The 22,889-nt window shown below is 33.6% G+C and overlaps 2 protein-coding genes across 2 annotated transcripts; one reads left to right on the plus strand and one right to left on the minus strand.

Moving 5' to 3' along the window:
* Positions 1 to 4,440: 4,440 nt before the first annotated feature.
* LOC120072885 (class I heat shock protein-like) lies at positions 4,441 to 5,512 on the plus strand. Its single transcript, XM_039025414.1, has one exon. It carries the CDS (start codon positions 4,917 to 4,919, stop codon positions 5,346 to 5,348), a length of 432 nt encoding a protein of 143 aa, XP_038881342.1. The 5' UTR covers positions 4,441 to 4,916; the 3' UTR covers positions 5,349 to 5,512.
* Positions 5,513 to 7,189: 1,677 nt separating this feature from the next.
* LOC120074432 (7-deoxyloganetic acid glucosyltransferase-like) lies at positions 7,190 to 8,933 on the minus strand. Its single transcript, XM_039027551.1, has 2 exons — positions 8,319 to 8,933; positions 7,190 to 8,232 (listed from the first exon to the last, which is right to left on the minus strand). Exons 1-2 carry the CDS (start codon positions 8,803 to 8,805, stop codon positions 7,301 to 7,303), a joined length of 1,419 nt encoding a protein of 472 aa, XP_038883479.1. The 5' UTR covers positions 8,806 to 8,933; the 3' UTR covers positions 7,190 to 7,300.
* Positions 8,934 to 22,889: the final 13,956 nt, after the last annotated feature.

Below are 22,889 nucleotides of genomic sequence, written 5' to 3' on the forward strand. Positions count from 1 at the left end.
TATATGTGACTTAGTTGCTGTGATTCATCTTCTTATTTTCCATCTCAATCTTTTGGTCTTCTACACATATTTGGGACTTTTTTTTTCCATAATGTTCAGACTTCTCATTTAGAATCTAGTGTAAGCCTCTTCTTTATCTCTTTCGGGAAGATAGATATAAATATGTGATAGGCACTACATAATTTTTGTTAAAGGCATAATTTTTTATTTTGGTTCTTTTCCTATTGTTATATATTATTTTCGATTAAGTGGTCCCTATTACTATATTTGTTGGGTTCAAGATATTTAATTATTGATAGGGAATCATATCTAACATATATTCCTAATCTTTTAGCACATTGAGGTGGATCAACTGAAACATATATTGCACATCCAAAAATTCTTAAATGAGAAATATTTGGTTCATGGCCATAAATTAACTGTAAGAGCGAGTACTTATGATAAGCTAATGACATAATGTGTACAAGTGACACTGCATGCAAAATAGTCTATCCCCATACATATGTTATGAGTCTTAATTGTATAATCAGGAAATTGTGCTCTTAACTTAATTATTTGAGCCAGTAATCTTGCAAATGCAAAGTTTTGACTTGATAATAAGCATATGTGTGACCATCTGCTGGATGCGTCTATTGATACCATAAAATACTTAAATGGTTCATTTGGTGGGTTAATAGGTCCACATATATCTCCACGAATTCATTCTAAAAATGCAGGTGATTCAATTCACATTTTGGCTAGTGATGGTCTAATTATTAATTTTCTTTGAGAGCAAGCATCACATGATACATTAGATTGAAGAATCTTCTGACTCTTCAATGGATATCCATGTAAATTCTCTTCTTATCACCTCCCTGAATGAGTTAATATGCCATGCCAAATAGCAAATATATCTGATTCATGAACTTTATGTTCATTGTTGTATATGTTTCAATTACTCGTATATGAGTATAATATAATCCAGAAGATAAAGTAGACAACTTTTCCAATATACGTTTTTCATTTGAGACAATGAAGATAATATATAGATTTTCCATATTATTTTTACTATCAGCCTCAATATGATAACCATTGCAACATATATCTTTAAAACTTAGTATAATACTCTTTGATTGACTAGAGAACAATGCACTATTAATTGTAAATTTTGTTCCTCTAAGCAAAATAATATTTTCTTTTTCAAATCCTTCAATCAGGTTCGAACCTGATATTGTACTTATTTTTTCTTTTAGCATTGTCAATTTGGAAAAATATTTTTTTACTTGTAAGTATTGTGTGTGTAGTTGTACTGTCCGCCAGACATAGATCTTCTTTGCTCATTTTTTAATCACTGAACATATGAAAATGATCTAGATTTCTTTATTAAAAGAAAATAATTACAATAAGAAAAAATCATTTAGAATATACAAAAGTTAACATCTATTAAAAAAAATAAAACATGAAGATGGATAAAAAAAAAAAGAACATTAAGTCTAGATATTTTCAAAGTCAAAAGAGACACTTGATGTTCTATCAACTTTGCCAATCTTCTCTTTAGGAGATTCAAAGAAGTCCGCCACATCCAATTTTTTATACGAGATGGGTCAAATATATCATTATCCTAGTATGCAAAATTTTCTTTCACATTTTTTCCTTTTTCCTTCAGGGATGTTTGATATAGATTAACAAAGTGTTTTGATGTACGACAAATACGTGACTAATGCACAGTCATACTACATCAAGAGCATTTTTGTTCATCACCTTTTGAATTCTTATTTTATGGAGTTTTTCCTTTATGATCATTATTTCGTGTGGTTTTCTTGAAATTTTGATGATTATAGCGTCCACCACGAAAATAAAAATTATTTATTCCTTTACCGTGGTCATGACCTTGATCATGATCATGATCACGACCACGACCACGACCTCAAACAAGATAATTATTAAAATTCACAACATTCACTTCAGGGAATGATGTCGTTCCGGTTGGTCAAGATTCAAGATTTTTTTTATCAATAACTCGTTATTTTATTTGACCATGAGAAGACATGAAATTTGTTCAGAATACCGTTTAAAATATTTCTCTAGCATATTCAAGACATGAAATGTAGAAAATGTCTTCTTTAATATATGGAGCATCAGTAATTTTCTCTTTGCAATAACAACAATTTCGAACTGATTTTAAATAATGTGGAAATGTATCACTTATTGATTTAAAATCTTGTAACCTCAAATGCATCCACTCGTAAGTCGTAATGAGCTTTAGGAAGAATAACTATTCTTTTTTATGATCATACATCTCTTTCAAGTTTTTTTTTTCACAAGATACGAGGATATTTTATTGTAAGATACTCTATTTTCAATCCCTCGTGGAATGATGACAAAGAAAAATCATATTTTTTTTTTTAAAATTTTTTCCTGACTGGATGTCGTATTTTCTTTCCCAAGGTTCATAGCATCGAGATGGATTTCGACATCAAGCACCTATGACAAATAATTATTGCCACTAATGTCAAGGGCTGCGAATTTTAATTTCATAAGGTTTGTCATGACAACACTATCACAAAACGTTGTATTTATATTAGAAATTTAATAAGAACTAAATATGCAAAATAACATTTAATTTATTAATTATAATGAAAAGGGGAAAAGTGACATATCTTTAGGACCTACCTTTAGTAGGAAAAATGAAAGAAGCTCGTGCTGATAACTTATTGTAAAAGTTAGGCGCAACGGGAATAAGGATATCGAGAAAATATAATATTAAAATAAATAAAACATAATATATAAATAAATAAAATAAAAAAAAATAAGAAATTATGAAAATAGGAAATTCCTCCAAATTCTCCACTTTCTTCAAAATTCATGAAAATTTCACCAATGTATGTACTGTCTCCAGATCTACCAATATCTTGAAAATAATATTTAATTACATCTTAGGTTACATTTATCTTTCTGCATCCTAACAATTGTCTACTCATATTTGTCACATAGGAAACTATTCTTACTTTTTCCTTATTTTTTCTTTGTATGTGATTAGAGTGAGATGTGCAAAAATGAGTGCATCTTGATATGTATCAAAGTATTGCTCATTTTTTAATAGTATAAGATTTCAAAATAGACATTTTGAAAGTACATGACACAAAAGAACGATTTTTTCCACCAAATAAACATAACTCATCTAGCATATTACCGGTAATATCAATTAGGTTTGATTCTTTACTCCACATATATTGTCAAAAAAGAATTTTTTTTTTTTAACATTTTTCTTTTTTAAAAAAGGAGGGTTGCTTGTATAGATAATCATAAGCCCATAAATATTAGAATTTAAAGAATAAGAGAAAAATAATTGCAAATATAAAACAAAAATTGATAAAATACTAAAAAGCCCATGCTCAGCCATTGTTTTGCACTTTTCTTCTCAATTTTTTCAAATTAAAAGCTATCACTGATAGCTGTTATCAGTTGCTATCACTAATAGCTACTATCGGTGATAGCTTTCGATTTGAGAAATGTGCTATCAGTTGGTATCATTGATAGCTGCTATCAATGACGTGGCTATTAGTTATAGTTTTTAATTTGAGAAATGTGCTATCTCTAATAACTTTTGCTATTTGTTATAATTTTTCTTTTAGAAATTATAGACAACAAAATGTCTCCACCTTGCTTCCATGTTGATTTCAAAATTGTAGTTATTAATGATAGCTTCTAGTATTGATAACATGCTATCAGTGACAACTTCTATCACTGATATTTTTTTTAAACATAACCTCTATCATGATAACATTGTATTAGTTATCTATATCATATTATCAATGAGAGTTTCTATAACTAATAACTTTTCTCGCATCCTTCCCCAAACCTTTGTTATCAATGATAGCATCTATCCTTAATGTCCTTCTATCAATAACAGCTTCTATCACCGATAACAACAATTATTTATCTATATTCTTGTGTCCTAATAACATATTATCAACCCTCGATCACCCTAAAATTTCAACATTTCCTTTCTCTTCATCCCCTCAATCGGGCTCTCTCCCCCTCTGTAAACAGTGTTGCCGTTGGTAATCGAACAGACAGTTTCTTCGCACACGTCGTCTACCGCTCATCGTCACTCCAGTACCATTCTGCCATATGGTGTCCTTGCCCATCCCAACCCCTATTTTCGCTCTCACCGCGTATCTCTCTCTCCCCTTTGATCTCACATGTGTTAAGATAAGAAATTAGAGAACTCAGAGGAAATCGGAAACTTAAAAAAAAAAAAAAAAGCAAGAAGGAAACTGACACTGTACAGAAGAAGGAAGAAAGATAAGATAAGAAAAGAAGGAAGAATGCAGTGATTAGGAAGAAGAAAGAGCAAAATCGTAATATATAAAATTTTGTAAACCTATTCGGTTACAATTTGTCATATGTTAATTAGATTTAAAAAGTGCTACACTATTAGATATTTTGACTAAATTTGCTGTTGACCCAATAAGGATGCGGACAGGCCAAATTCCAATCCCATCCAAATTTCATTGGGCTGCCCAATTACATAAATTCCGAAGCTTTAATAGAAGGTGCGAAGTGGAACTCACCAGAAGCTCCTCGATGATGCTCGGTTCAGTTATGAACGAATCATCGAATACAAAAGAAGCCATCTTCATTGCCCACGCAGAGGTAAAAGAAGGTAGAAGAAGGTGGTGGAAGGATGAAGAACAACACTGCCAGCAATTACCCATTATAGAAACCCAAAGAACATCCTCGAAACTCCTCATCACCAATCCATTTCTCCCTATATAAACTCTCCATCCCCCATAAACTCCACAACAACAGAGAACTCTCAAATTAATTACCCATCGAAAACTTACAGCGCATCCCACAATCTCTCAGACATTTCATCGAACACAAAGCGCGCATCATCTCATACTCTGCTCATCAATCAAACCTAACTCAAAATGTCTCTAATTCCTAGTCTGTTTGGCAACAGGGGCGTCTTCGACCCCTTCTTGTCGGATCTCTGGGCACCGGCCAGCGTCGGCGAAGTGTCCTCATTCGCTAACACGCAGATCGATTGGAAGGAGACCCCAGAGGCCCATATTTTCAAGGCCGATCTGCCGGGGTTGAAGAAGGAGGAGGTGAAAGTGGAGGTGGAGGACGGCGGTGTGCTTCAGATCAGCGGCGAGAGGGGGGTGGAGAAGGAGGAGAAGAACGAGAAGTGGCACCGTGTTGAGAGGGGGAAAGGGAAGTTCCTGAGGAGATTCAGGTTGCCGCATAATGCTAAAGTGGATGAGGTGAAGGCGGGGATGGAGAATGGGGTTCTGACGGTCACTGTCACGAAGGTGCCGGAGAAGAAGCCGGCGATCAAATCGGTTGAAATATCGGGCTGAAGAGATGAAAGTGGACTTGATCATTGGTGGTGTTGCCACTTGTTTGTTTGGTTGATGTGTAATGAATGGAGTTAGTTGAATAAATCTGTGGAAAAATGTGTTCAAATTTCGCAAATGAATATGTGAATCTGAAGTTTCAGTGTTGATTTATTACACTACTATAACTTCTCTCCATCTCCTATCTATTTGAACTATTTGAATTATGATACTAAGACTTTCATGACTTGCAACGATTTTCTTTTCAAGGATAACCTAAATTTGGTTCGTTAAAATAGTTTTAACAACAAACAAAACTATTATTTTTACTTAATGTCACATATTAAAATTTTCTGAAATTCTATTTCCGTTGATAGATTAGCATTTAAATTCTTGCTTATTATTAAAATTTTACAACCTTATAACTTTCTTCAAATATGAATCACCTTCGAGGTCCAAATGGATAATTTGAAGTGATTTTATTTATGATCTAAGCAATAGATTAGATTGTGTTTGGGATTCAAGTCATTTGATATTTATGAACTTAGGGTATAAAATAATCTGGTCATTCATATGAAAATTCTTACTTTTTAATATTATTTTTTGAACTTTTAATTTTGTTTGAAAAGTATCTAGATTGAAGAGTGTAATCGAGATACAATTGAAAAAAATAATAAGATTAGGTTAAAGATAATATCTTATATTATTTGGATTTTAGGAGAGATGATTAATTCATGTTAATATTTAAATTAGTGTGTTCAATCTCGATTTCATCAAGGTAAAGGTCGAGGTTGATCTTAGTAAAATAATTATTGGGATAATGTTTCACGTATATGTCGACTAAAAGCATCATCTTAGGATCGAAAAAGGTTTAAGGAAAGACGTTCAACTTCAGTCTCGATCAAGGCTAAGGTTGATTTTAACCAAATGTGAAATAAGGTATGTTTTTTGATCTTTGATCGTCTGGTAGGTTGTATAATTATCTCAAAGACACTCTCAAATCTTACTAGGTTGTATAATTATCTTAAAGACACTCTCAAATCCTATCGAAATAAATTAGATCAATCATCTCTATAAATATATCATTATAGCTTCATATGAAATAAATTGAATCTTACTTTTTTACACTTTTTCACTCTTTAATTTAAGCATTAAGTACAGTGGTAAGCACTACTAGTTTGCAAATTTTTTTCTTTTATAGATCATGTTTTTCTTCCCTTGATCAAATTCGTTGCTAATATCATGAAAAGGTTATGTACTTCTAGTTCGGATTTTGACATCAACAATTCTTAACGTTTAAAATTAATGTGACTGTTTACCATCATTCTAAAAAAAATTCTTTGAGAAAAAAATTTAGAACTTTTAATTGTTTTTATTATTTTTAATAAAAAATTAAATATTAATTTAAAAAATATTATGTTAACTTACCATTAGTTATAGCAATCTCAATCCTAAAGATGTCAAAAGTCATCGGCAATATCTTATCTATCAATGCTACGACATATAAGGAGTAATTTATTAACAATGTATATATGTGTGAATACAAATAAAAGTTCTATCGATACTAGCAATTATGTTAATTGAACTCTCTACCAACGATTTAATATCGAGGACTCTTCTTTCGATTTTTTTTCGAGAAATCATTTTGCAATATATTTCTTGTCTTTTTTTTTCTTTTTTTTTTTTTTCAAAATTTGTTTGCTTCGAAAAGAGAGTAAAACTTATATATAGTGAAAACACTCCCATATAAATGAGATGCAAATTTTTTAGAAAAATACCATATGATTTCAAAGTTTTGAAAACTTTATTTTCTAAAAGGTATATTGATAGATAAATGAAGACCAATATCCACAATATCCTATAAATTAAACATTAATGGTCAACTTTATTATAACTCAATAATATATACTCTGTAGGATTGAATCTCAATTGTCACATGTTTGAAATACTCAATCAAACCACTAAAATGGGAGGCCTTAATTTAGTTTAATTTCTTTAATATCTTCAACCAAACGTTGTAAATTTCGATAGGATGTCCCATCTTTACTAACTCTATCCTTGGCTAGTTTTGCTAATTCTGCAATGGCATTCTCCATTTTCTGATCTTGATGTTCCATTATAGACCTAACCATGGTCTCAACGGTAGAGCGGTCATATAAATCCTCCATTTGAACCCCAATTTTCCAGACCTTAGTGAGCCAGGTTGCGTTACTGGGTTGGTCTCCAATTTGCGGCCAAGAGATCATACGAACCCCAACAGCCAGGCTCTCCAATGTTGAGTTCCATCCTGAATGAGTCAAGAACCCACCAATGGCTTCGTGGCTCAAAACCTCTTCTTGCGGAGCCCAATTCACAATCACCCATCTTCCCTCTTCCTTCGTTTCCATAGTTATCTCTCTAATAACCAATTCTCTCTGTTTCTCATCTTCTTCCCCTGCTTCTTCAATTAACACATCTGATCTCAACACCAACAAAAATGCCTTTCCGCTATTCACTAACCCATTCCAAAACTCCCTCAATTGCGAGCTCGTTAACTTCACCAAACTCCCGAAACTGATGAACATCACGGATCTTGGAGCCTGTGAGTCGAGCCATGCCAAGCAACTGTGATCTTCTTTCCAAAATTCACACTGGGATTGGACTAAGTTCTTCAACAGAGAGTGAATCGGTCCAATTGTGTAAACTTTGTTATATATCTTTGAAAGACTCGTCACAAATGGAGCTTCGAGTTCCTCGAATGTGTTGAGAATTAGACCACAGGATTTAGATGTGGCCAAAGTTTGGTTCACAAAGTTCATTGGGTTGTGTTTTGCTACAGCTTCGACTGACCAATATCCTGGCAAATCTTTACATCTTAAAAGACCTTCTCCCCCAGGAATGCCATGGAGTTGTTGGTTTGAATTTCCCACTACAAACAGAAAAAACGGAAAGGGTTTTAAGTTTTAACTCCAACTTTCAATCTCTATTCAAGAAAATTGAATCCAAGAAAGTTACCTGGGTACGGAATCTGTCCATCTTCAAGAAGCTTGGGAATGGAGAAGTAAAGAAACAAGAAACGGGCACTGAAAGTGGAGAAGCAAAATACAGGGATACCCAATTCTTGAGCTACATCCATTGGAAAACGAAGAATGACATCTGTAATAACACAAGTGATGGGAGAAGTTCCATTATCGTAGGAGAGGAGAAGTTCCCGGAAGAGGGGTTTGGTGACTTGGGGCATGGATTTAAAGAGCTTTCCGTCGAGAAGATTTTGGGGTTCAGATGGCGGGAGGCCATCGGAAATGGATTGGAAATGAAGGGAGGGAAGTTGGGCGGCGAGGTGGGTGAGATTGTGGATGTTACGGTGGTGGTGTTCGGTGTTGAGGAAGGTGACTCGGAGACCGGCGTTGCAGAGGAGGCGGGCGAGACAGAGGAAGGGCTTGATGTGGCCTTTGGCTGGAAAGGGAAAAAGGATAACATGATCGGTAGGAGAAAGCCCCATGAAAAGGAATGATAAAGCGTGGATTATGAATCTATACCCAAATTCAAATTTGATTAACAGAGTATTATAGTGTGTTTATATAGTGTGCCATTTTTTGTTTTCTAAGAATTATATATCTTTTCTTGAAGATGAAGAATTATATATCTTTTCTTGTGGTAGATGAAGAGACGGTATCAAAATACATTCCATTTTGAAGATTGTTCCGTCTCTATACTTTTAATTGTTCAATTTTAAATTCTTGTAAATAACAAAAAAGTCTTTTACAAATCAACAATAAACTTGCATTTTGGACTGAGTTTAAGATTGATTGAAAGTACAACGATTAAATTTGGATCATTATAAATATATGAACTAAAATTAAAAATAATATTTTAACCTTACTGGTACATCCAAGGAAGAAAATATGGTTTGTGTAGCTTTTCCAATGTGTTGACAGTTGGCTAGTGAAGTTTTATAGGATTTTCGTTAGTTTTAAGAGGGTCTTTTTCTTTTCATTTTCATTTCTGAATATTCCAATTGAGAAGGACAAAATCCCGTTAACATTGGAGTTATTAATTTTCTTCTTTGGTCGTTATTATTTAAGAACTTCCAATTTAGCCATTTTAAGATTCGTCAATCAAACAAATTTCGTAGATTTTATTTATGATAAACTTATATTATTGAATTAGCAAAATTTAAGATAGAAATTAGCCAAATGGCTATCTAAGAGTGGAAAAACATGTTAAGTCTCTCACAATTTCTAAGAAATGACGAACTTTTATCTTTGGGATGATGCTTAATTTATTATCCCGTTTTGGGTTGCACACCATTCTTTTGTCATATGTTAAATTCTTTTTCTTTTTATAAACAAATATTTTTAAATATTTTATATTGTATGTTTGAAGTGGGCGATAGAACAAGATGTGCCCAAGTATAATTCTTTTTTAATTTAACAAGTATCATGTATGTTTGCACTATATTTAAAAAAAAAAAAAACTTACTAGGAAAAAAACGTAGCTTATCATAAACTTTAATATCCATTCACTAAAATGGTATTGTTGTTGGGCAAATCTAAGAAACAATGTTTATTTGCATTTATATCTATAATATTATAAATTTCCTAAAAATAAATATCCAATATTTAGTGTCCTAAAAGCCACGTGTCATTTTTTATATTATTCATATATCTTGTAATAATTTATGCTAGTGTCCATGTAAGTCCCTATCTTGCCATTTTGCCTATAAATACGGCATTTGGTGGATCTCAAAATGCACACATTGGGAAAATTCCATACAAATTGGAGAATTTTGAAAATTTTCACATTTCTTATTTTGTTAATTTGTTTTATTTTATTATTTTATTATATTTATTTTAATATTATATTTTATTACAATCCATGTTCCCTTTATGCTCCATAAATTCATAACACGTTATCAACATGCATCCTTTTTTTTTTCTTTTGGCTAAGAAGCCTGTAGGTTGTGCACCAGCCATACGTAGCTTGAACTGTGATAAAGGTATTGCTCCCCAGGGCTTTAGCCTTCATTACAGAGCTTCGTAGCTCCGTCTTATATTCGGGGTTACTTCTATTTGATCTCAAAGTCTTCATATAGCACTTCTTCCAATCCTGGATGGGGGACTCTTGTCGTTTTTTCTGCTAAAAGTAGATCCTAAAGGTATATCGATTTTTTTCTCTTCATTATAATTAATAAATTTAATGTTATTTTGCATATTCAATATCTATTAAATTTCAAACATAAGTACAATATTTTATGATGGTGCTGCCATGACAAATCTCACAAAATTAGAATTTTCCGCACTTGATATTAATGGTAATAATTATTTGTCATGGGTACTTAGATGCCGAAATCCACCTAGATGCTATGAATCTTGGGAAGATTATTAAAGAAGAAAATATGACATCCAGTCAGGACAAAGCAAAAACTATGATTTTCATTCGTCATCATCTCCACGAGGGATTGAAAATGGAGTATGTTACAATAAAAGATCCTTGTATCTTATGAAAAAATTTGAAAGAAAGGTATGATCATAAAAAAATAGTTATTATTCCTAAAGCTCGCTATGAGTTGATGCACTTGAGGCTACAAGATTTCAAATCAATAAGTGATTACAACTCCACATTGTTTAAAATTTGTATTATGCGGAGAGAAAATTACTAATATGTTAGAGAATATGTTTTCGACATTTCATGTCTCGAATATGCTCCTACAACAACAATATTGAGAGGAAGGTTTTAGACAATATTCTGAACTAATTTCATGTCTTCTCGTGGCGGAACAAAATAACGAGTTATTGACGAAGAACCACGAATCTTGACCAACTGGAACAACACCATTCCTTGAAGTAAATGTTGTGAAGGTTAATAATCGTGGTCGAGGTCGTGGTTGAGGTAATAACCGTGGTAGAGGAAGAAATAATTATTAGTTTCATGGTGGTCATTCTAATCATTTAAATTTCAAAAGAACCACACAAAATGATAATCATAAAGGAAGAGCTCCACAAGATAAAAGTTAAAAAGTGTTGAAAATATATGCTTCCGATGCGGAATGAACTGGGTATTGGTCACATACTTGTCGTACATCTAAACACTTAGTTGACCTCAATCAAGCCTCCCTGAAGGAAAAAAAAAATGTGGAAACAAATTTTGCATACTACGATAATGACATATTTGACCCATCCCACATGACAAATTTCGATGTGACAGACTTCTTTGAATCTCCTAAAGAGAAGATTGGTACAGTTGATGGAACATCAAATATTTCTTTTGACTTTGAGAATATCTAGACTTAATGTTGTTGTTTTCTTTTATCTATCTTCATGATTTTTTTAGTAACTTTTGTATATTTTAAGTATTGCTTTTCTTATTTTAATTATTTTCTTTTAATGAAGAGACATGGATCATTTTCATATGTTGGGTGTTTAAAAAATGAGCAAAGAAGATCAATGTCTGACAGAGAGTGCAATTACACACACAATACTTACAAATAAAAAATACTTTTTCAAATTGACAATGTTGAAAGCAAAAATAAATATAATATCAGGTTCTGCAAATTTGATCGAAGGTTTTGGAAAAGCAAATATTATTTTGTCTAAGGGAACAAAATTTACAATTGACAATACATTTTTCTCTAGTCAATCAAAGAGAAATCTTCTAAGTTTTAAAGATATACGTTGCAATGGTTATCATATTGAGACTGACAGTAAGAATAATGTGGAATATCTATATGTCATACCCATTATCTCAAATAAAAAACCTCTAATGAAAAAGTTGCTTACTTTATCTTCTGGATTATATTATACTCATATGCGAGTAATTGAAACATATGTAACAATGAACCTAAAGTTCATGAATCCAGACATATTTACAATTTGGCATGACCGATTAAGTCATCCAAGATCTATAATGATAAGGAAAATTATTGAGAATTCAAATGGATACTTATTGAAGAATTAGAAGATTCTTCAATCTAATGAATTATCATGTGATGCTTGCTGTCAAGAAAAATTGATAATTAGACCATCACAGCTAAAGTGAGGACTGAATGACCTGCATTTTTAGAACGAATTCATGGTGATATATGTGGACCTATTAACCCACCCAGTGAACCATTTAGATATTTTATGGTATTAATAAATGCATCTAGTAGATGGCCACACGTGTGCTTATTATCAAGTCATTTACAAGATTACTTGCTCAAATAATTAGGTTAAGAGCACAATTTCCTGATTATACAATTAAGACCATTCTTCTTGATAATGCTGGTGAATTTGCATCCTAAGCTTTTGATAATTATTGTATGTCAATTAGGATAAGTGTTGAACAACCTGTAGCTCATGTTCATACACAAAATGGTTTAGCAGAATCGTTTATAAAACGTTTGCAATTAATTGCATGACCATTACTTATGAGAGCTAAGCTTCCTTCATCTGTATGAGGACATGCTATTTTGCATGCAACATCACTTGTATGCATTAGGCCAGTAGCTTATCATATGTACTCGTCATTACAATTAGCTTATGATCATGAGCCAAATATTTCCCATCTGAGATTTTTGGCGTGCAGTATATGTTCCAATTACTCCATCACAATGCACTAAGATGAGTCATCAAATGAGGTTAGGAGTATATATTGGATATGATTCCCCATCAATTATTAAATATCTTGAACCCCTAACGGATGATGTATTTATTGCACGATTTGTTGATTGTCATTTTATTGAGACAATTTTTCTAACATTAAGGGGAGAAATTAAGAAATTGGAAAAAGTGAAATTGAACTAATGTAGTTATTGACAACATTTTACGTATAATATTTCTCTTGATATTGTCTGAAAATGAGAATCCTGAACCAAAATCTGTTGAAGAATGTCCACATAGAAAAGATTTGCTTTAGTGGAAAGAAGTAATCGAGACACAATTAAATTCACTTTCAAAATGATAGATTTTTGGACTAGTAGTTCGAACACCAGAAGGTGTCAAACCTGTGGGATAGAAATGGGTAGTCGTGAGAAAAAGAAATGAAAATAATGAGGTCACAAGATACAAAGCAAGACTAGTTGCACAAAGTTTTTCACAAAAACTTGGTATCGATTATGAGGAGACATATTCTCCAGTGGTGAATGTAATTACAGTAAGATATTTAATTGGCTTAACTGTGTATAAAAGTCTGGAGCATCTTATAGATATAGTCACAACATATTTATATAGACCTCTTGATAATGATATTTATACGAGAATTCCAGAAGAATTTAAGGTATTTGAAACATATACATCAAATTCCCGAGAATGGTATTCAATAAAGTTATAGATCAATATATGGATTGAAACAATTAGGACGGATGTGGTACAATCGTCTGTGTAGATATTTATTGAAAAAAGGATATCAAATAATCCAATATGTCTGCGTCTTTTTATAAAGAAATCACAATCAAGATTTTTTATTATAACTGTATATATTGATGACTTGAATATAATTGGAACTCCTGAAGAGCTTCCAAAAGCAATAGAATATCCTAAGAAAAAAAATTTGAGATGAAAGATCTCGAGAAAATAAAATTTGCCTTGGTTTGCAAATTGAGCATTTAGTAGATGGAATATTTATTCATCAGTCAACTTATACAAGAAAAATTTTGAAAAGATTTTATATGGACAAAGCACATCTATTAAATATTCCAATGGAAGTCCATTAATTGGGCATAAAGAAAGATATATTTCGACCTCGAGAAGATAATGAAGAATTTTTTGGCTTTGAAGTACCATATCTTAGTGCAATTGGTGCACTGATGAAACTTGCTAATAATACAAGACCAGATATTGTATTTTTAGTAAATTTATTAGCTAGATAAAGTTTTTCTCCTACAAAAAGACATTAGAACGAAATTAAGCATATACTCTGTTATCTCCGAGGAACAATTTATATAAGTTTATTTTATTCAAATAAATCAAATTTTGATCTAGTTGGTTATGCAGATTCTAGATTTTATCTGATCCACACAAAGCTAGATCTCAAGTAGGTTATCTGTTCACATATGGAGGAATTGCTATATCATGGCGATCGGTGAAATAGACCATAATGACTACTTTCTCAAATCATGCTGAAATTCTTGTAATTTACGAGGCTAGTCGAGAATGTGTATGGCTAAGGTCAATGACTCAACACATATGAAATGTATGGCTTGTCTTCTAATAAAAATCTTCCAACAATATTATACAAAGACAACACAACTTGATAGCCCAAATCAAAGGAAGATATATTAAAGAAGATAGAGCAAAACATATTTCGTCGATGCTTTTCTATACTCGTGATCTTGAAGAAAATGACGGCATCACTGTATAACAAATTTGTTCGAAAGATAATCTGGCAGACTTATTTACAAAGGCATTACCAACTGCAACTTTTAAAATATTGGTGCATAACATTGGAATGCGACAACTGGAGATCTTAAGTGATGTTTTTGTGAAGGGGAGTAAATATATTGTATTATTTTAGGAGTATGTATTATATGAAATATATAGTTTTTTTTTTCCTTCACTAGGTTTTTTCCCCATTGAATCCTAGTAAGGTTTTAATGAGGCATATTATATATATATATAGGCATCTAAGGGAGTATTATAAATATCATAAAAATAGATGATCAATTCTTAGTGTCCTAAAAGCCATGTATTATTTTTCCTATTGTCCATGTGCCTTGTAATAATTCATGCTTGGTATCCATGTAAATTCACATCCTACTTGCCACTTTCCTTATAAATAGTGACATTTGGTGGATCTCAAAACAACATACATTGGGCAAATTCCAAACAAATTGGAGAAAGTTGAGAAATTTGAGAAATTTCCTTATTTTGTTAATTTAATTTAATCAATTTATTTATATATTATGTGTCATTTATTTAATATTTATTTATTCTATTATTCTATTATATTTTATTACAATTCGTGTTTCCGTTGTGCTCTTCAAATTTACAACATATAAACATTTATTTTCTATTATTTTAGTTATTTTAAGTTATAGAAAGCTTTCATTTTAGTCCTTGTACTTATTTTATCATTAATTATTTAATATCTATGAATAATAGGTGGCATCAAATATAGAACTCAAGTACTAAAAAAAAAGCTCATTTTAATTTTACATGCACCCCTACACATAATTAGGTTAAATAAGGTCAAGAACTTTCAAAGTTATGACTAAATTTAATTCATGTGATCTTAAAAATTAAAATTTCTACAAAAGTTACCTTAATTCATAAGGAGATGTTGACGAGATATATGTATAAGTGTAACCTCTAGACTTTTAATTATGTGGGTAAAGTGTTATCTTTTCCTATTTGAAAAAAAAAATGTTGTCTTTTTTAAATAAATTAAAAAATATTTAACAAATAATTATTAGAGACAAAACTTAAAGTTCAATTAGATATATAATTTCATATTGAACCATATACAGATTAGATATATACAACTATACTATTTTAAAGATTTCATAACAATATTTTTAACATTTATAAATAATGGAAGAGAAAAAGAGAGAAATATTTTAATGCATTCAATATAATATAAAAAAAAGATGGGAAATTTGTTTGGATGACCCAAAAATTGGGCCCAAAATGTCAAATGACCATTTTTTAAAAAATAATATCAATTGACCCTTTGCTGACATCATCGCCATACCAAATTACTTAATTTTCCCTTACACTGGTTTCACGAGGTAAATCTCACTATTGTCTGATGATACGCTCTCGCTTGAAATTCCCTGATTGATGTGATTGCTCGTTAGTGTACTGTTGATTTGACAAAATGTCACGACAGAAGCCTCAAATCAAATCAATAATACCTAAACACAATACAATGGTGATTTCTTTAAACTCTAAACTCCATTTCAAAGTTGATTACTTCTCTGGTTTTCGACAGTGTTTTGTTGAACGGGGATTTCCAAGACGAGGCTTTCTCAGCAAGGAACAGAACAACTTTTTCAGAAAGGTGAAATATTATTTTGAGTATGTTTAATTATTTTTGATGTGTTATTTCTGGAAGGGTAGCATTATGAAATTTTGTATTGGGAGAGAGTAAGAAAGAGGAAGAGTAAGAGAGAGAGAGCGAGATTATAAGAGAGAACGAGATTTTAAGAGAGCGAGACTTTGAGATCGAGAGTGAGATTGAGAGAGCGAGATTTTGAGAGAGAGCGAGAGTACACTTTAATTGCTTGTACAGCTTAATGAAAAATGTTCTCTTGCTTTGTAGGATAACAGGAAAGTGTCTATTTATTTGATTTGGAGGTGATTAGGATGAGAATGAAAGTTCGTATATTGGGGGACAGTTGAAAAGAATCGTTGTGCCCCCTACAGTGAATTATGAAGAACTTAAATCTCACATTTATGGGGCTACAAAAATCAGTTCTTCAGAGTTTGATCTTATCCTGAAAGTTAAATATAATATTGAATTTGAATCCCCTCCACAATGCATAACGGATGATGATGATCTTGAGTTCTTTCTTTTGCAAAAAGAGGTTAGTAGACTTCAGATAGCTGTAACGCTGAAGTCTAAATAGGACGAAAGGGTTGGAATAGGGTTTGAAGATGTGAGTCATGATGATACGACTGTGGACAGACAATACGAGGAATCATATCAGTTTCGTCGGGAAGAGAATGATATTCCATTGTCTACCAACACTGATATTTCACTGTCTACCAACACTGTACCATCAACATTCGATTATATGGATTGTGATCCTTCAGTGGATGTGGATGTAAATGACCAACCAGTAGGATTGAATGAAATGGATCGTGATCATGGAGATGTGCGTTGTTCTATAACAGCTTCAGTGGTTCCACCATATGTATCTTCAAGTCATAGGACAGAGTTGATTATGCCTGGCACCTCTTCATCTGGGATAGAGGACGTTGAAGTTGGTCAACTATTTTTGAGCAAAAAGGATTTGAAAATGAGATTGTCTATTCTGTCCATCAATAGAAATTTTGAATTTAAGGTCAGGAAATCAACCAAGTCTCTGTTCACTGTCAAATGCATTGGGGAGACATGTAAATGGAGCCTTCGTGCAGTCAAAATGGAAGAGTCTGATATATTCAAGGTCAAAGTATTGCAGTTCGTACATATGTTCCATAGGAATTTTGAATTACGACCATAGACAAGCAACTGCTACGGTTGTTGGTCAACTCATCAAAGATAAGTTCATGGGCATAATATGTGTTTATAAACCTTGTCATATCGTTGAGGATATGAAGAGAGATTATGGCGTGAACATAAGTTATGATAAAGCGTGGCGTGCAAGCGCGAAGGGCCCGCGTATGATCTCACTAGAAGGTAACTCTAGAATACTCATACTTCATTAACTACATACCTATGGAGAAGCACTAAAAATAGAGAATTCAGGTACAGTCTTTGAGATCGAACTCGCAAGATGAGGTGATTTCAAGTATATGTTTATGCATTAGGGCCTTGTTATTAGAGGTTTTGCAAGCTGTAGGCCTGTATATTGTTGATGGGCGTACTTGAAAAAGAAAATACAAAGGCACCATGTTGGTTTCGGTTTCTATGGACGGAACAATCAGTTATACCACTAGCATAGTGCAATAGTGGACAACGAAACCTGATCGAATCATGGAAATGGTTTATGTTCAAATTTGAAATGCAGTATCGGAGAACCTGATCTGGTGTTTGTGTCTGATTGGATGGTATCTATCGGTTTCATGCTATTCATGCATTTTTTCCCACAACATTTCATGGATTGTGCACATTGCATATTAGAACAAAATCTGGTTACAAACTTTAAGGATAGCACGGTTGTTGGGATATTTAGAGATGCAACAAGAGCATTTCACATGACAAAGTTCCAAACAAAATGGAACCGAACTCTGCAATTTTTAGAGACGGTGTTGTCACGAAATATTTAGAAGAACATCGGTCTTCAAAGGTGGGCACAGGTTTACCAAACAAAATGAAGAATATGATAACATGACATCCAACAGTGCAGAGTGTTTCAATTCCTTAACTAAAGAGTATCGATTGATGCCCATAGTATGCTTGATTGAACATGTTAGAGGAATGCTTCAATCGTGGTTCTACGAATGGAAGAATTACTAGGCATCATCGAAACGACATTGCCACTCTGACTACTGTGAAACCCGATTGGCAAGTGAAGCTGATAAGGGCAGACGATATCGGGTGGAGCCTATTGATTGTTATCAGGTACACGTGTGAGATAATCGATTGGACGGTATTGTCAATCTTCACACGAAGGAATGCACGTGTAAGGAATTTGAATCACTTAGTATCCCATGTTCCTATGCAATTGTTGCTGCCAAGGAAAGAAATATACCCATCCACGATCTTTGCAATTGATTTTATACAGTTGACTCTCTAATGACTACGTATGCGTAGCCTATAAATCCACTTGGCCACATATTTGAATGGAAAAGACCTTCTGGATATGTAGAAAAGATTATCTTTCCTCCAAGTTTGTGCCACAAGCTAGGCGATGGAGAGTGAGAAGAATATTATCCAGAGGAGAATTTCACAGATAAATGAAGTGTGGTCGGTGTGGGAATTATGGACATAATCGCCAAAATTGTACTGAACCGCTTACAACCGTGCGATATGCCGAAAATGCCAGAGACCGAGACACAAACACCCCTCATCCAGTTTAGTTATAAATGCCGTTGACCATTTTTTCATATGTCATACTTGTGACATACTTCATACTTTTTCATACTTGTAACATACTTCATTGTTTTTCATACTTCATACTTGTAACACTTGATACTTGATACTTTCATCTTGTAAACAAAAAACAATAACAAGATGGAGTATTTATATAATAGCAATATTCATACTCTCTTAATCTGCATACTCTCTCCATCTTCATACTCTCTCAGTCTTCATACTTGTAACAAAAATGGATAACTTCATACTCTCAATCTTCATACTGAAAACAAAAACAATAACTTCATACTCTATCAATCTTCGTACTTGTAACGAAAGTGGATAACAAATATTCTCTCAATCTTCATACATGTAACAAAAAACAATGACTTCATACTCTCTCAATCTTCATACTTGAAACAAAATGGATAACAAATACTATCTTAATCTTCATACGTGTAAAAACAATGACTTCATACTCTCTCAATCCTCATACTTGTAACAAAATGGATAACAAATACTCTCTCAATATCGCTCTCTCCGAACATTTCGCCCTTTCAATCTCTCTCTCTCTGAACATCTCGCTCTCGCTCTCTCTCAATCTCGCTCTCTCTGAACATCTCGCTCTCTCTCAACATCTCGCTCTCTTTTAACATATCGTTCTCTCAATCTTTGAACTTTGAACCTTGAACCATAATGTTCTGAGCTTAATTATGCATGTTCTGATAAAATTCTGATGTTGGACTTTGAACTTTGAATTTACATATTCTGATAAAATTCTGATACTGATAAGAGCAGTAGTAGAACACATCCAAAACCAATTATACAATGAATGTTTTTACAGAACACACACTTGAAACAAAATGGATAGCAAACAAAGATTATACAATGAATGTTCTTTCAATTGGATGTGTTTTGTTCTGATACTGATAAAATTCAATTATACAATGAAAAGAGCAGTAGCTCCATTATACATAAAAAATGCATGTTCTGATAAAATTCTGATACTGAACTTTGAGCTTTGAACTTTGAACTTCGAACTTTCATAAAAAATATGAATGTTTTTACATACATAAGAAATAAATGAATGTTTTTACATACATAAAAAATAAATGAATGTTTTTACAAAGAATAAAAAATACAATGTTGTATACATATAAAAAATATGGAGTGTTTGCCCATAGCTGACACGCTAATTGCATCCTATATTCACACATCTTCTCTTGAGTGATTGCAGATGGATCAACATCAGTCACCAGGTGTTCCAGAATTTTTATTGCGAAGATGTCATAATCAAGCGACCCGTGTTGTATGTCGACGTACTTAGGTCGCGAGATTTTCCAACGAGCTATGGACAGGTCCGACTTTGATCGATCCACGTCACAGTAGTGAAGTAGGGATGGTACTGTGACCGTCAATGGCTCTAGCCAATTCAACAACTTTGTCATTGGTATGTATGACGGAAGTAAATCGAACACGAATATGTGGCCTCTGTTAATGTCCATGGTAAGGACCATTCAGTGGTCACTGATATTCATCGCCGTGTAAATGAAATCCACATTTGCCCATTTGACATCGAATTTACCTGTGACGTAGTCCTTATACGTGTCTTCATCTTCCCAAGCTAGGGCAGCCTCCAGAAGTGACTTATTCTTTATTCTTTAAAATACCCCGCCACGAGCATTGAGGTGACTCTGTCAAATAAAATGAGAAGTTAAGTAAAGAAGTAAAGACCAAGAAACTTAACGAAATGAGAAGTTAAGAAACGAAATATCAAAATTTACCGTTACACCAATTGGCAAGATGGTGAACTTATGCATGCACATGTTGGGCCGGGTATAAAATTTATCTTTCATAAATAAAATAAAGTGTTTATGGTCTGCACGAAAAAAAAATATGTTAGTAAAAGTACACGATAGCCAACATGTAAAGACGTAAAGACTAGGACACTTACATCGCACTCGACCAACGAATTTGGGGTAATAAATTCCTTGAAGAATTGCTTGTCGAGTGGTTTGAAGGAGTTCTCTCGAACCTCGTTGTTTGTATTATCGTCCGAGATCCAACCCATCATTTCTGTCATGATATTGTGTGGAATGGCGTGTGCTACGTTATATGTGACGATCGATCTGGATGTTGATGCAGCTACACCTGGGAAAGGATGTTTAGCCACACTTTTCTTCTTTACTTGGGCTGAGGGTGTATATTTATCAACCGGTTTTTTCTTATGACTAATTCTTTGAAAATCCTACATAAACAGATAACAAAATGTTACTCATCAAGAAATATAAAAATATAAACAAAGATTACTGATCAATAAATTACTCATTAGTGGAACTTCTTCTGTGGTTGTAACAATCCTAGAAGTGTCTGCCTTTGGGATGTCAGACATGTCAGCCTCTGTAGGTGGCATGGTGAGTAAGGCAGACATGTTGGGCTTTTTCTGTGGGACGTCAGCCTGTATAGGTTCGACGTCAATCGATGATGTCGTGGTAATTATGGTATCGGACTGTACAGGGGGGTTAGAAGTAGGTGAAGGGGTGGTATCAGGCTATAGAGAGGGGATGGGGATGAGAGTGTCAGAGGCAGTTGTAGTCGTATTGGGCTCTCGAGATGGGATGGGTGACTTGGTCATCTTCTCATTCACCATGGAACCCTTCAATTAGTAAAGGAAAATGGCGAGTTCACGAACACTTGAAAACTAAACACATAAAGAAATAAAAGGATGCAAACCTTGTGTATAGACTGCAACAATGAAAGGATGGTCGACAATTGCCCTTTCATGTCAGTCATGTTTTCCTCTATACTGGAGACAAGACTATCTAAACCCGATATACGGCCATCCAACCTCGATAGTGCGCTGTCAATGAACCGCAAGTACGAATAAGTAGACTCGTCTGCATTGGCTCCCTCCCTGCAGCGGGCAACACACCCAGGACACTTCTTATCCACAGAACGCTCTGTACCGGAGTCCGCATGAAAGATATCAACTTGGTTCAACTCGTCCTCCTCACGTACGTCCTCCATCATATCATCGAACATATCATCACTATGTGTGTATGTCCCTCCTTCCACCCTTCCATATTCAGCATCCTCGTGCTTAGAATGCTCGGAATCATCCCCTCCCTCAACCCTGATAACCTCATCATTGGCATCTCCACGATGGTTAACACCGTCACTTTCACTCTCGGGACTACCCCCCTCACTCGATGACCTTGAGCCACTTTCAGAACTATCATCATCCGCACCTAGCTCAAATATAGGTTGTCGTTCCACTGGGGTATCCCAAAACTCCCTTTTAGCATTTGACATCACAGTACCCTCTTTAACCTTTATCTGCATTAACAACCCAGTAAACTTGTTAGTGTCAATTTAACAACCAGCTAAACATGTTATGCATAGAGTAAACTTACATTGTTAGACTCGAATATCTCTCTCTCGAGTACTTTCAAGGACACTAATTGGGAGTATGACCATCGTAATATGCGGGGCAAAGCCACCTTGCTCCTTCACTTCGCAATGTTCCCAACTATGGATGAAGCTAGGATCTCGTACGTCCATACCTAAATAAAATTTAAAATATATTAATAACAATAGAAATTTTAGATCAAACAACACGATTATTATGTTAATCAAATTTACCTGGAACGCTTGTGGAAATCCACGTAAGAAGTACTTCACAACATAGTTTTTATTTAATTTGACCCTCATCTTGTATAGACTGCTTTTATCATTCAAGGCAGTCTTTAGGGCATCCAATGTCCTCTCCCAAATAATGGTACCCCAATCAAGACTATTATAGTACTCTAAGCTTTGAACGTCCTTGAAACGTTTGAGGTCGATTGCAGTTTTCTGCTTGTTTTTCCCCATCATTGCGACCTCAGTATAGTAAACTAGGCTGATCTTCACAACATCATCATCGTTTTCAAA

This window comes from Benincasa hispida, chromosome 3 (genome assembly GCF_009727055.1).
Source record: "Benincasa hispida cultivar B227 chromosome 3, ASM972705v1, whole genome shotgun sequence".
NCBI classification, from domain to species: Eukaryota; Viridiplantae; Streptophyta; class Magnoliopsida; order Cucurbitales; family Cucurbitaceae; genus Benincasa; species Benincasa hispida.